Source organism: Zingiber officinale, chromosome 9B (genome assembly GCF_018446385.1).
Source record: "Zingiber officinale cultivar Zhangliang chromosome 9B, Zo_v1.1, whole genome shotgun sequence".
NCBI lineage: Eukaryota > Viridiplantae > Streptophyta > Magnoliopsida > Zingiberales > Zingiberaceae > Zingiber > Zingiber officinale.
The window spans coordinates 53,959,914-53,975,661 of record NC_056003.1 but is presented as its reverse complement, the minus strand read 5'-3'; the positions used below and the strand labels follow the sequence as shown (position 1 = coordinate 53,975,661).

At 39.1% G+C, this 15,748-nt stretch overlaps 1 protein-coding gene and 1 non-coding gene across 2 annotated transcripts; one reads left to right on the top strand and one right to left on the bottom strand.

The window, feature by feature from the left end:
- The first annotated feature begins 2,130 nt into the window (after positions 1-2,130).
- LOC122024135 (pectinesterase inhibitor 9-like) lies at positions 2,131-2,944 on the top strand. The gene has a single exon (XM_042582691.1). The coding sequence runs from the start codon at positions 2,168-2,170 to the stop codon at positions 2,753-2,755; it is 588 nt and encodes a 195-aa protein (XP_042438625.1). The 5' UTR covers positions 2,131-2,167; the 3' UTR covers positions 2,756-2,944.
- A 12,241-nt stretch (positions 2,945-15,185) lies between these two features.
- On the bottom strand, positions 15,186-15,291 carry LOC122025932. Its single transcript, XR_006123936.1, has one exon. It is a non-coding gene; the product is annotated as a small nucleolar RNA R71 (small nucleolar RNA).
- Positions 15,292-15,748: the final 457 nt, after the last annotated feature.

Genomic DNA, 15,748 nt, shown 5'->3' with positions numbered 1-15,748 from the left:
CAAATCTAAACCATTAAGAATAGATAAATTAAATTTGAAATCAATAATGTTAAGTTCTGTTTGCGATTCCTAATTTAATTTTTAAAGAGCACAATAGGTTGTTTAGGAAAGGTTCGACACTTGTGCAAAATTTTTGTACAATGGAGCCGGTACGATCTTCCTAGGACCAACCAACACGGCCAACGCTGAGCTTACAGTTATCGCGGTCGACAAAGACATCACCTGCCCGGTAGGGGCATCATGTGTCGGTCTGCAGGAAAACGAGCTACTCGAACCGCCCGTCCGGCGCAAGGAATGTCATTTCACAAGAGGAGACAAGAAAGTAAAAGAGAACACGTCGTCTAGCATTAAATATGAAGAAACTAAGACAAAGAAGATTACTACATTTATCATAAATGCACGGAAGTCAAGATAAAGAAGCCTTCTTCTGGCAATTAATATCATTAAATAAGGGCAAATGAACAATCACAAAAAAAGGTATAAAAGGATATGTCAGGTATGAGGAAGGGAAGATGGATCTATTTCTCAAATACTTATTCTCTCTTTTTGATTCTGGCTTGAGCATCGGAGGGCCAACGCCAGGGACCCCTTCCTTAGTTTTTATTTTATTTTGCAGGATTGAAGTCTTCATCCCATCAGCAATCACCTCATCTCTGGTTTTCTAGCTTCCTTCATTCGGACATGATCAATATTCAATTGGCAAGCACGAGATCGAGACGAAACAATCAAAGCTATCCACCTCCTCTAACTCGCATTGGTTCTAACATTGTCCTCCTTGGCCTGACCTAGCTACACTTTTCCTTCAGTTCAACCCACATATTCTAGCTTCGCGGACTTTTCGATTCATCAATCGTGGATTATTAAGGAGTATCACGCAATATTTGTAAGCTTTTAGGGCATGCATAACCATAGTTATTTCATTACTAAATAATCACATAATTAAGTTATGAGAAATAAAACATAACAAAATCTTATTTATTTGGAGATTTTAGTATATAACTTAATACAAGAAATAGTATCAGTCATCAAATCGACTAATAAAATAAAATTTATTATTATTATTATTAATAAAGGTGATATATAAATAAATAAATTTTGATTATATTTTAATAATTTTTTATTATTTTAGAATTTTTAAAGCAAAATTTATTTAGTTTATCAATTAAGTAAAGTTTTAAGTTAAAAACCTAAGGACCTAATTTTTTTTTTAAAAAAAACACAACTTGTCCCTCTCTCATGCACGATGCCTACGCCTACTGCTCGTCGTTACTGCCAAGGGCGGATCTAGCGGGGGCGGCATCTGCGGTGGCTCTCTTGTCGTCGGTGCAACCCGTAGTATTATGGGGTTCCACTGGTGGAGATGGAGGATGCCACCCATTGTTCATATCACGATCCCCCCCCCCCCCCTAATGCTTAAATTCCTGGATCCGCCATTGGTTGCTGCTCACAGCTTGCCACCTCTGGCCATATGCTAGTCATGCTGCATGCACCCCACCGTCTAGCACCTCTACCTGACTCCCACCACCTACGCCGAATGCGCCAGCTAGCCAGCAAACACTGTCCCCCTGCCACCTCCGTCTCTTGCCACTTTGTAGCACGTGGACATTATCGTTGGATTTCATATAACCCCAAAAATCAAGAAAAACCTCCAAAATTAGAAGTAATATGATTCCAGATTGTATTCCATAGATGGCTGGCGTATGCTAATGGTGTGGTGTATGAAAAATTACTTGGAAATGATTCATTACCTAAATTAAATAAATTTTTTATTATTAATCTTAAATAAATAATTAAAATTACCAATAATAACTCTCAATCCAACACACTCGGATGGTTTATTATTAAATTTATAGCTCTAAATCGTTAAATAATTTTCATAATTTTTTTACCTTTTAAACACTTAAAATTCTTGGTTAAATTCTTTTGGACATCAAATATCAGAAATTTTGGGATTCTGGAGACCACATAAAGATTTTTTAACAAAAAGAACGGCTAAATTGTAATTTTCCCAATATGAATTATGATTTATAAAAGCGGCCGACGCAGATCACGTGACAAGCACACTCCCTGTCCTCCACTGATCTGCATCCCCCTTTATAATGCGCGCTACTTCCGGCTTTCTTTGCTCTAAGAAAACAGAGAAGAACAAAAAGCAGATTAGGGTTTCATGGAGCGCTGCATTGCCGCTGCCCTAGTTCTACTAGCCTCCGCCGCGATCTGCGCCTCCGCCGCGCCGGCGATCGGCCACCGGGCGAGTGGGTTCATCCGATATTCCTGCCGGGCGACAAGGTACCCCCACGTCTGCGAGCGCAGCCTCTCGGCCATCGTACCGCCGGTCCGGCGGAGTGCCCGCAGCGTGGCGACTGCCGCGCTGGCCGTGAGCGCGGTCAAGGCGCGGTCGGCCTCCGCCTTCGTGGGCCGGATGTGCGGCGGGAAGCCTGCGATCCGCACGCGCGAGGCCGGCGCCGTGAGGGACTGCCTCGAGACGATGAGCGACAGCTTCGACCGGCTCCGGCGCTCGATCCACGAGATCCGGCGGATGGGGCCGGCCCGGACCCCCCGCTTCGCCTGGCACCTCAGCAACGTCCAGACCTGGGTCAGCGCCGCCCTCACCGACGAGAGCACCTGCCTCGACGGCCTCTCCCAGAACGCCGGCCCCGCCGTCCGCGCGGCGATCCGGAAGCGGGTGGTGTCGGTGGCGCAGGTCACCAGCAACGCCTTGGCTCTCGTGAACCGGCTCCAACCCAGGACCTGAACCCGGCTCGTATCCTACGCAGATGTCTTAGATCAAACTGTTGCCGTTCCATCTCGCATGCATGTAATTATATATATTATATAGATGTTTATGTGAACGTATTAAATCAAGGGGTGTTAATGTAAAATGTCGTACCCTCTGGAATTTGGACCTGGAGTGAGGGGGGAGCCACTCCACTCTTTCGTTTTTTTTTTGTTTCGTCTTTTTTTTAATAATCCAGAGTCCGGACTACCTCTAATTAATTCTAAAGGTACGATCTTTTTTATTCGATTATCGAATAAAGGATCATTCAAATGCATGTTCGGTCCACCGATGATGGAGTAATGGGCTGGCGGTGGGGTGGGTAAGCATAATAAATAAATGAATGATGGGTTGTAATGGGAACCTCCATAACAGATTTTTTTGTCCGTAAATTATAAATTAGGAGATGATCTATTATATGAGAATTTTTGATTTAGATGGACCTCATCTTTAAATAGATGATCAGTGAATCATCCCTTGGTCCGTAATTTGCGGACCAGAAGATCCTTACTGGGAACCTCCACTGCATAGTCGTCACACACTCTTCGTGTTTTAACATAATCTAGTTTTATTAGCATGGTGTTTGAATCATGTAAATTATTCGTCGATCGAAAAATTTCTTGTGGGGCCGATGCTTAAAGGCGGGCGGGGATCCTCTAGTCCAAGATCCTTGGACCAATCCTGAACCCTTATATGTTCATTGGATGAGTAGACTGTACCTCACTTATTAAATAGGTGAGGTCCAGTTCATCCCACCAATAAATATGCAGGACCTCTTCTGATCCAAAAAAATTTTGGATCAGAAGATTTTGGTTCCGAAGATTTGACCTAGACATTGAGGGGCTGTTGTTTGTGGTAATTGGGAGTTGAGAGAAAGGAAATTAATTTTCATTCGATTTAGACGAATGAAAAAAAAAATCCCAAATGGATTCATAATAAATATCACAAATTAAGTTCACCGTCCGCTGCAACGGGTTGGGAAAAATTCAACTGCATATAGAGTTGGAAAGGAAGTTTTTTTCTTTCTTTCTCATTTAGATGAACTAAAAAATAATCTAAGGGTGGATTTGTAAATCTACCTATTAGGTACAAAAAGAAAAATAATTTATTTTTTAGGAAGTAAATGGGACAAGTTTTTCGCGATAGAAATATTTCTATAATTATTATTTACATCTTTTCAAATAAATAGTGGGTAAATTTTTCTATAATTTTTATTTACATCTTCTAAATAAATAGTGTGGTGTGTGTTTATTTTTTAGTTGACATTAGTTATTCTATTTATGCCGATTAATTTTGAGGATGATTGATTTAGTTTTATAAAAAAAAATTTATTTGTTAATACTAGAAGTTAGAAAGTGCAATTTAGGTCTACAACCGTTAAGATTGGGATTCAATTTTTAGATAGCTAAAAACTTAAGAAGATCGTTCTACTATCAGGAACAAGTTTGGGTTTGCGGTGTTGAGTTATTGGATTGAATGGGGCAGTCGGGGCACATGGAGCGTGCAACTCACTATCTCTTGTCGGGTCTTAATACAAGAGATTAGATTTAATAATGTTGCTTTCCTAAATGCTATATATTAAATTTAGTGTGGGACCATTTTGCATTATGCATGTTTAAATAATTTTAATTGGTAGAAATATATTTATTAGTAAAAAATAAATATATTTCTAGACTTAAAAATATATGTGTTTTAATGTTGTGAATAAAGATGGTACAGAGCTATTTATGAAATATATTTATTAGTAAAAATTTTATTAAATTTTAAAATAAATATAGAATTCTTAAAAGAAATAAATAAATTTGGAATAAGAAATTTATTGGAATAGAAATATAAAACTTTTAGTAATTAATAAGTTGAAATTAAAACTTAATATAATTTAAAAAAATAAAATTTAAATTTTTTAAAAAATTAAGCCAAGTCCGAGATCACATTCTCCTACGACAATTACGAGTAATTTTAGCTCGGGCAATGGTGCAGGTAAGGTGTTCAGTAGATTACTCAAGCATTTACGTTTTGAATTTCAGCTGGTATATTACATGATTTTTTTCTATTGATGAAAAATATGAGATGACTGTTGGAGACGAGTCGTGCGTACGTCTGGATTTACATGGTCGATGATCATAGTCTAAGAATCATAAGAACTAGAACTGGATATCTGAATTATATATATATATATATATATATATATATATATATATATATATATATATATATTTCAATCTAGAAATATTTTCACCATGTTCGACGATCTGGATTTACATGTGATCTTCATGTAACTACGTCTTTATGAACATTTTCACCATGTTCACATGAGCTTTAGAAATATTTTCGCAGTGCTCATATGATTTTGGGGGCATCTTCGTCCGATAATATATTTGTTATGTTTATATGTTTTTTTTAAGAAACATTCTCAATCAGGAATATCGTGTTATGCTTATATGTTAACTTTGGAAAATATATATGTTCAAGAACATCCTCGGAACATCTTTGCGATGCTTATACGTTTTCATTATTTTTTTAAGAATATCTTTGCGATGCTTACATGTAAGGAAGCTTTGATTATTTTTTTTAGTTGATTTATAGTAACAAATTTAAAGTAATGTTGACACCTTCATTTTATTTAGTCTTTATCTTTTAAAGGTGGCTAATTTAAGAGTTTACCCCTCACTTTCACAGATACATTATAAAAACTTTCTTTTCGAAGGTAGAGAAGTCTTGTACACGTTTAAGCGTTAGAAACAACCAAGACATGTAAACTAGGTTACAATGGAAATTGAAAATAACTTTACAACATGGACCTTGCTTTGTTTGCTCTTTTCTTATTTTGGATTGTCTCTTGGTGGATGGAAATGTAACAATACTTTATTCCAAAACTCCTAAGAACTCACGTGAACAAATGTTGTTTCAAATCTTTGTGAACCCCTTTTCTAGGGTTTCTTCGACGCCTTCTAATTGATTAGGCTTACCCTTAATTGATTAACACGTCAGACGACCGCTCAAAAACCTACAAAACGATTCTTTATCAAACACCTAATCGATTAGTGAACCATACCAATAGATTAACAACCTTCTAATCAATTGGTGAGCCATACCAATCGATTATGAAACTTCTAATCGATTGCCCCAGTTGATTCTAAGGCTTTCTGTGCTCTCTTAAAAAGACTCTCAATCAATTACTCTAATCGACTAATTTGACCTTAATTGATTGTCTAATCGATCCAAACACCTTTTGTGTTGTCACAACAAAGCTTTCAATCGATTATCCTAATTGATTCGGCCATGCTGAATCGATTAGCTTAATTGATTCAACCCTTTCTGTGCTTCACAAAAACAATTTCTAATCGATTAGGCAATCAACCTAATCAATTAAAATAGTTCTCCATCGATTAGATAATTTTCCTAATCGAATTGAATATCTTTTGTTGACAAGACACACTGCTCAATCAATTATTCTAATCGATTACTTTGGGTCAATTAATTACCCTAATCGATTGTCCAACCCTAACTCCCTTAATCCAAGTTTATGGTTCCTTTGCCCAAACCCTAGTCAACCTTGATCTATTAGAACTTACTTACTAAGTATCTCGTTAATCGTTGACCCACTTGAACTTTCGATCTCGTGCCAACTTGCATTGGACTTTTGATTACCAATTGTTTGGTCAACCTTTGACTCACTTGGACTTTCCCCTTACCTAACCCTTTAGGACTTCCACTGCTTAGTTCCTAATTAGGGTTTTTTTGTTACCTAACCTCCAGTTAGGACTTTCTGTTACCTAACCTCCAGTTAGGATTTCTCATTCCCTAACCTCCAGTTAGAACTTTCCAGACAAGTATTCGATCCTCCCTGACCTACCTTGTTGGTGCAATTTACACTAATGATTTAACTCAGATTTTAATGAATGACAAGTAGATTAAAGTTAGAGTATTATGATCTAATTACTTTACCAAGTGTGCAGGAATTGACAGGTTTAGTGGACCTGACACTATGCTGAAATCCAACTAGGTCCGCAGACCAGATAGTTGGTGCGAAATCCATATAGGTCCGTGGGACCCAATATCTGGCAGGAAGTCCAGTTGAGTCCACGGGACCTGACAACCGATCGAAGTCCAGTTGACTCTGCGAGACTTGACAATTACGGGAAGACCTGGCGGGTCAAAGGCAAGTCAAGTAACTGCAATTGGTAAGTAAAATGTAAGCAACAAGAGGAGAGATCTAGTGAGGGCGTGTTCCCGATTGAGGTAACAGTAGGCGTCGGTCCAGCTTAGGTCCATTTGGAAAACCTAAACTGAGACCTTGAGTAAATCCTGGTCTTGAGAAGACAGGATCTAATTACTTCCACTATCTTACTATATTGTGCTAACTTTATTTTGCACGATAAATATATTTTTAGTTACCTAGACTAACTCTTTCTTTAAGAAAGAAGAGGCTGAAAAAAGAGTGTCAGGGCACCCAGAAGGGATCCGAGTGCCCAAACTCAGGGCACCCAAAGTTGGTTCGAGTGTCCGGACCAGCTTCGTCTGGCAGGTGCTTAGCTAAGCACTCGGGTGGTCTAGGTGCCCGGATCTGGTCCAGTCACTCTGACCAAAAACGTAATCTAGAAGCTGAGTTAGAGCACGATAGTTGGTCAAACCCATATCAACAGTCCAAGAGCCCGGAAGGGGTCTAGGTGCTTGGAGGTGGATAAACTTGATGGATCAAGTTTTGACAAGAAATCACCAAGTCAGCAAAGGTCCAGGTGTTTGAAGGAGTTCCAGGCACCCAAAATGGGCCTATATAAAGGCCTTCAACCAGCAGCTTCACAACAATCATCTGCTACAATTTTCATATTCGTGCATTGCTCTAAAAATGCTCAGACGACACCGAAAGGTTGCTCCAAAGTTTGAAAAATGAAGACTTCTTCAAATTTTCTTTCTGTTTGTTGATAACATTTTCATTTCAGTTCTTGTACTCAAATCTTTATAAACTCATTTTTGAACTGATAATGATTGCCCAACAAAAGCACTCAACAAGTGCAGGCCTTGGAGTAGGAGTCGTCGAAGACTCTGAACCAAGTAAAAAATTACTTGTGTTAGCGTGTAAACTTTCCTGTTTCTTTTCTGCTGAGTATTCTAGATTTTCTAAAAATTGACAATCGCTATTCACCCCTCTCTCTAAGGTCTTTCCAATCTAACAAGTGGTATCAGAGCCAAGTTGGCTCTGAATTGGTGTAACCACCAATTAGGCAAGGGGTGACTTTCAAAACTTTCTTTTAATTTTTCTTTTCGGGTTTTGAGTTTTTTTATATAGTCCAAATTGGTACAATTACCTCTTTGGACAAGTCTTCTCATCTCTTTATACAATATCTTGAATTGGTGCAACACTAATCAGGTCTTTTCTTTTTCTCCCACACTACTTACCCAAATACCAAGTCTTGGAAATATTTCTAAGTTTTTCTTTCAGAAATTAATGGCTCAAAATGAGGGATACAACATCGTTCGCCCCCCTCTTCAATGGGGACGACTTCCCGTATTAGAAGAAGTGGATGGAAGTGTATCTGAAGATAGATTTCGACCAATGGTTCAATATCCGTAAAGGATACAAGCCTCCGATTGATAATAACACCGAAATTCTGATGAACCTAGAAAATTGGAATCTAGAGATGAAAAAGAAGGCGTAAACTGACTTCAAGGCGTAAACTGACTCATGAAGGAGGAACTGAACCGCGTCAGCCTGCATGAAAATATAAAGGAACTATGGTATAAACTCATAGAGTTACACAAAGGAACAAACGAGGCAAAGGTAATTAAAAAGGATTCATCTCTGAATAAATTATTTAACATCAAAATGCAAGAAAGAGAAAAGGTGACTTGGGATGAGGTGTCTTCTGAAGAATTGGATGTCGAAGATCGGAAGCATCACAACTACCTCATGCTGACAGCATCCAGACCAGAATTAGAAAGTGAAATAGATCAAGACGATGAGTCCGAATGTGAGTGAAGCCACAAGTAAGTACTCGTTTCTGAATGTTCGAATGAGGTATCACCTATCTTAACTTCTAAATTTTTTAAAATAATTGCATATCTTAATAAAAAACCAATTAAATTTGAAAAACAAAATAATATATTCCTTAAGGAAAATCAACACCTTAAGGAATAACTTAACTTCCAAACAAAAAAAATACTAATCCAACTCAATTAGAAAAACTCGAGGAAGAAAACTCTAAATTAAAAACTGAAGTAATCAATCTAAAATAATTGTTAGAAAAATTCACAACCAGATCCAAGTACCTAGATATGATACTTGGATCTCAACGAGCTGTATATAATAAATTTGGGCTTGAACATAAGTCCAGCTCTACAAATAAAACTTTCATCTCATTAATAAGTCAAAATTCAAAACAAACCAAAGCTTGGATTCCGAATGCTTGTCTAACTAAGTAAATAGGACTCAATCAATTTTATATACTTAAAAATGAAATTCATTACATAAAACCAAATCCATCTAAACCTATATATGTTGGGTTTTTCGGGCCGCGAAAACCGTATTTTAGCGTCGCGGAAACCCCGAATCACCCATGCACTGGATCTCGTGCGAAGAAAACTTTCAAAAATACGAGTACGAGTTTAAAGCTTCAATCTACAGTAGATGTACAAAGGAAGAAAACATTTTTATACCTTTGAAGCGTGCCTTTCGCGTATCCCGCTCGTCCAAAATGCCGGATCTCTAGACCGTCAAGCGTACGGTCCTCTAGAAGTATCCACACGGACAACTTAGGTGGAGAAGACCTAAACAAAGGTGTGCTAGCACCTTGATAGGTCACGACAAGAAGAGGAGAGGGAGAGAGCAAGAAGAACTCAAGGAAGAAGAAGGAATCAATATGCCTTTGAATGAAAAATCAATTTCATTCACAATGATAAGTGGCTGGCCACATCTCCAAGGTGTAAACCCCATTCTCATTAAATGTAGTCATTAAAGAGAATGGAGTTGTAACTCCCATGAGGTGGCACACTTTGATGATGTGGCACATCATCATTGGTCCACATCTTGCCATCTCACTAATGATGTGGCAATTAGTCAAGTCAAACTTTACTCTTCCTCTTCCTCTCAAGTCAAGTCAAACTTGACCAAATCTCTTCCATGGTTGATCGAATCCAACCATTTGATTCAAGCCAACTTAATATAATGAATCTAATTCATTTAACTAAATTGATTCAATGAGTCATAATCTAAATTAGACTCATTGAACACATGAATCAACTTGAGTCCAACTCAAGTTAGCCCAATTAGGATTACTCTTAATCCAATTTGATTCATCAAATGAATCTAATCCTCTCGGTTCATCATATGAACCTAATCTCCATCTAATTGTCCTTAGTGTGTGACCCTATAGGTTCTTGTAACGTTGGCAATGCCCTAAACTCATTTAGGAGCATAAGTAATGAGCGGTATCTAGCAACACATCATTACTACCCAAGTTACAAGAATGTTGAGATCCAACATCACCTTGTGACTACTAATTGTGACTCCTCACAATATATGACAAGTGTCCTTCTATCCTAGACATCTAGATTGGTCAATGTGAGGCATAGACCGTGTCATCCTCTGACCAATCTAAATCTTGAACTCCAAGTAGACTCACTAAATCAAATGAGCTCAATATCCTATATTGACTCATTTGGGCATGGCCATGCACTTCGTGGTCTCACTCTATCAAGAATACTGATGTCTCTCCCGTCATATAGGAGGGATAGATCCCATCTACATCACTCACATCCCTCTGCATAATTTGTTATATACCCAGTAATCGCCTTTATAGTCCACCCAGTTACGGGTGACGTTTGACGAAACCAAAGTACATAACTCCTTATATAGGGATCTATGGTGACTTCAGGTCTAAGGACTAGTAGTCATACTAATAGCCACATGAGAAAGTATATGACATTCATATAACAATCCATGATACTTTCTCATGGCGGGTCATTCAGTATACATTCTCTAATGTATACCCATGTGTCAACTTGATATCTCTATATCCATGACTTGTGAGATCAAGTCATCGAGTTGACCTACATGCTAGTCTTATTGCATTAACATTGTCTCTGAATGTTAATACTCGACTAGGAATGATTAAGAGTAGTGTTCCCTATATCATCTCACTATCAGTTCAACTAACCGATTGATATAGGTGAGAACCGTCTACTCAATGACATTATTATACTTAGTTTATTTGGCACCAATACAAGTAAGTATAATAACCAAAATCCAAATGCCTTTATTTATATAGATAGAATATGATACAACAAGTCCAAACTACAATCATCAAATGATTGGCTCTAGGGCTCTAGCTAACAATCTCCCACTAGCACTAGTGCCAATCAGTGTAGGCTCTAAGCCCAAATGACCTAGTGTGACCATCATGCTTCCTCTGTGACAAAGCCTTGGTCAAGGGATCTGCGATGTTAGCCTCTGTAGGTACTCTGCAAATCTTCACATCTCCTCTCTCGATGATCTCTCGAATGAGATGGAAGCGCCGTAGTATGTGTTTTGTCCGCTGGTGTGAGCGAGGTTCCTTCGCCTGTGCTATAGCTCCATTGTTGTCACAATAGAGCTCAATGGGTTCAGCAATGCTAGGAACCACCCCAAGTTCAGTGATAAACTTACGGATCCAAACTGCCTCCTTTGCTACCTCTGATGCAGCAATATACTCGGCCTCTGTCATAGAATCAGCTACTGTGTCCTGCTTCGAACTCTTCCAGCTCACAGCACCACCATTAATGCAAAATACGAACCCCGACTGCGATCTATAGTCATCCTGGTCGATCTAGAAGCTAGCATCACTGTAACCCTTTATAGCTAGCTGATCATCGCCTCCATATATCAAGAAATATTCTTTAGTCCTTCTTAAGTACTTAAGAATATTCTTGACCGCTATCCAGTGACTTTCACCTGGATCTGACTGGTATCTGCTCGTCATGCTCAAAGCATACGAGACATCAGGTCGAGTACATAGCATGGCGTACATGATCGATCCTATGGCTGAGGCATAAGGGATCTGATCCATGCGGTCTCTCTCCTCTCTAGAAGAGGGACCTTGAGTCTTCGAAAGACTCACGCCATGTGACATCGGCAGAAAGCCCTTCTTGGAGTTCTGCATGGCAAACCGAAGGAGTACCTTGTCAATGTATGTACTCTGACTTAGGCCAAGCAATCTCTTAGATCTATCTCTATAGATCTGTATCCCTAGAATGCGGGATGCCTCACCTAAGTCCTTCATTGAGAAGCAACTCCCTAGCCAAGTCTTGACAGACTGAAGCATAGGGATGTCCTTCCCAATGAGTAGTATGTCATCCACATACAATATGAGGAAGACAACTATGCCCCCTACAACCTTCTTGTAGACACAAGGCTCATCTTCGTTCTTGATGAAACTAAACTGTTTGATTGCATCATCGAATCGAAGATTCCAACTCCGAGAAGCTTGCTTTAGTCCATAAATGGACCTATGAAGCTTGCATACTCTGCTAGTATGCTGTGGATCTACAAAACCCTCAGGTTGTGTCATGTACACATCCTCGAGCAGGTTTCCATTCAGAAACACAGTTTTGACATCCATCTGCCATATCTCATAGTCATGGTAGGCTGCAATAGCAAGCAGGATCCGAATGGACTTAAACATCGCTACTGGAGAAAAGGTTTCATCATAGTCAATACCATGAATCTGCTTGAAACCTTTAGCTACCAAGCGACCCTTATAGATAAATCCATCAATGTCAGTCTTTCTCTTAAAGACCCACTTACACCCAATGGGTTTTACCCCTTCAGGTGGATCAACCAAAGTCCATACTTGGTTGGTGTACATGGATTCCATTTCGGATCTCATGGCCTCTAGCCATTTCTCGGAATCTGGTCTCATCACAGCTTCTTGATAGGTGGCAGGCTCATCCTCTATGAGCACAATGTCATCATGGTCAGACAAGAGAAATGAGTATCTCTCAGGCTGACGACGTACCCTATCAGACCTGCGAAGAGGTATGTCTACTTGAACTGGTTGTTGTTCCTCAACTCCTTGTGGAACAACATCATCCACAACACTTGATGTGCGTAGATTATATACTCTTTTATGCATGTTTTTACGCACATTTACATACTTTGAGCATGTTTGATCTATGCATTTTTTTATACTTCCATCTTTCCTTTTAGCATATTTACTCTTTTGGTTCGGAGATCTGCTTTTTGTGCATTTTTTGTACACAGGAGTCGATTTGGTGAAGAATCTACATCTTTGGGCAAGCCTTGGAGGAAACAAAGGGAGAAAGCACTAGGCCGTGTACCTCACACGGCCCTGCAATGGTATGGAGCTCAGGCCGTGTGGAGTTTGACACCAACAGAAGAGGAAGATGACATGGCCGTGTGAACCTCACACGGCCGTGTCAAGATTTGAAGCCAACCAGAGCAGAAGCCTTACATGGCCGTGTGGATCTACACGGCCGTGTGAGGTTTCCAGAAACCAAGCAGGCTGTGGCCGTGTGCACCACACGGCCGTGTAGCATTTCCAGAGAGCAGAAGGGTCCTGGCCGTGTGAGTCACACGGCCGTGCAGCTTTGGCAGAGAAGGAACACACGGCCGTGTCACGGGGCCGTGTGGCGCTCGATTCCCTCCTCTATTTAAACCCTCCTTCATGAATTGAAAGGGGATCTCTCTCCCCCTTTGGGAGAAGGCAAGATTTGGTGGTTTCCTCCCATTCTTGGGAGGATTTCTGGGCGATTCTAAGGGAGTTCTTGACGATTTCGACTCCGGAGCGAGGATTGGATCCAAAGACGAGGCTTCTTCGTAGATAAGTTTTCTCTTTCCCCCTTTTCTTGGTTTCTTGGATTGGGGATTTAAGAAATGCTTATAATCTTCATTTCTTCGGATATTCTTCCTCGATTCATGGAGTAGATCTTGTATTCTAGGATTAAGGGAGTATTTGTATGATGGATTGATGTAATCTCTCATGGATTTTCCATTTTCTTGTTTCAATGACATTGTCTTGCTTGTATCAATTAGATCTTGAATGATTAATGGTGATTTGTGCTTAATTCTCATTCTTGATTGATTGCTTCGATTTCTTATGGACTTTGTAAAGATAAACTCTCACTCGATCATCCGAGGGATCCACGTGACAGGTGCAAGCCCGTGTAAGGACGTTTGAGAGATAATCTTGAAGAGGAAATAGGAATATTCAAGAGAGTAGGATGAATTTTGTGATTAGTTTCTTGTATCTTGATAGATTAATAAGTTGTGGGCTTCTATGTTGATATCCGAGGAAGGCATAGTAATAGGTGCGCTTCTGTGTAAGGACAACGTAGGTTCACGTCTAATTGATCATATTTAGATACATTTCTCAGTCCTTAGCCGGTTGTCTATTGCAAGAGAGAACCGGCAACTTTCTACAAGTGTTTGGCAATTGAGGGATAAGAATTGGTGAACCATTTACATTCAAGAAATCTTACAAAGAAACTGAAACTCCTAGAATCTCCCTTATTATAACCCAAAAACACTAAACTCTTGTTTGTAGATCTATAATATTAGATTTGTTTACCTTCACTTTGCATTTGAAACGATTGGATAGTTGTTTAGCTAATTCGCATTGAGACATTTCTAGTGCTTATTCCAGTCCCTGTGGATACGATAATCTTTTATATTACTTACAAGTTTTTTGCGCCGTTGCCGGGGACTGCGCTATAACATTAGGAATTATCAATTGAGTTAGACTAAACATAACATTTATTTTCCTTTCATATTGCATAGTTGTAACTAATCATTAGATTTCTGTTTTTTATTTTCTTGTATAACGTTTACTTCTTGTTAATTCTTTTTGTACAAATTTAATTCTGCATTTTTGATTCTTTTATTTTTCTTTTTCTGTTGAATTGTCATTTGCTATCTTGTTCTTGTGTATGCGAAGATCTAACTTTGTAGGGGAATTCTTTCCTTTTGACCCTGAGATTGACAGAACTTTCCATAAAAGAAGAATTCTGCAAAGGCAAATTGAAGAACAGGAACATTTGAACATGGCGAATAGACCACTTAAGGATTATGCAGCACCTTATGCAAGAGGTTTTCGATCTAGTATTTCAAGACCTCTAGTGGGAGCTAATAACTTTGAGATCAAACCCACAATTATATCTATGGTGCAGCAGAACCAATTTGGTGGAGGACCTCATGAAGACCCCAATCAACACTTAGAGGTCTTTTATGAAATATGTGGTACCATGAAAATGAATGGAGTTCCTTCAGAAGCAGTTAGATTGTTATTATTTGGGTTTTCCTTAAGAGATAGGGCAAAGCAATGGCTGAATTCTTTGGCCCCTAATAGCATCACCACTTGGGAGCAGTGTGAGCAACAGTTTCTTGATAAATTCTATCCACCAAGCAAAACAGCTCATATGAGGAATTTAATTGCAAGCTTCAAGCAAACTGACTCAGAATCTCTTTTTGAAGCATGGGATAGATATAATAGTATGCTCAGACAATGCCCACATCATGGGTTGGAAAGATGGTTAGTGTTGCACACTTTTTACAATGATATCAACTATCATACCAAAGTGTCCCTTGATTCAGCTGCTGGAGGGGCACTTATGAATAAAAGTTTAGATGAAGCTGAAGAAATTATTGACAGTGTAGCACAAAATCATCATCAATGGGCAAATGAAAGAAGTGGTGGCTATTCTTATGTAAACCCAACAATTAAAGCATCAGGGAAGTTTGATGTAGATACAGTCACTCTTTTGTCTGCAAAATTGGACGCTCTTACAAAGAAATTTGAAAATATGGGGACTAGTGCTAATATGGTCAATGCTATTAGTACATCTTGTGAAGTATGTGGGAGTTCAGAGCACTCAAATGACTCATGTCCATTGGGAGCCATCACTGCACAAATCAATCAACTGGAACAATGTGATGCAATCGTGAGTTACAATCAAAGGCAGAATAACCCATACTCAAAT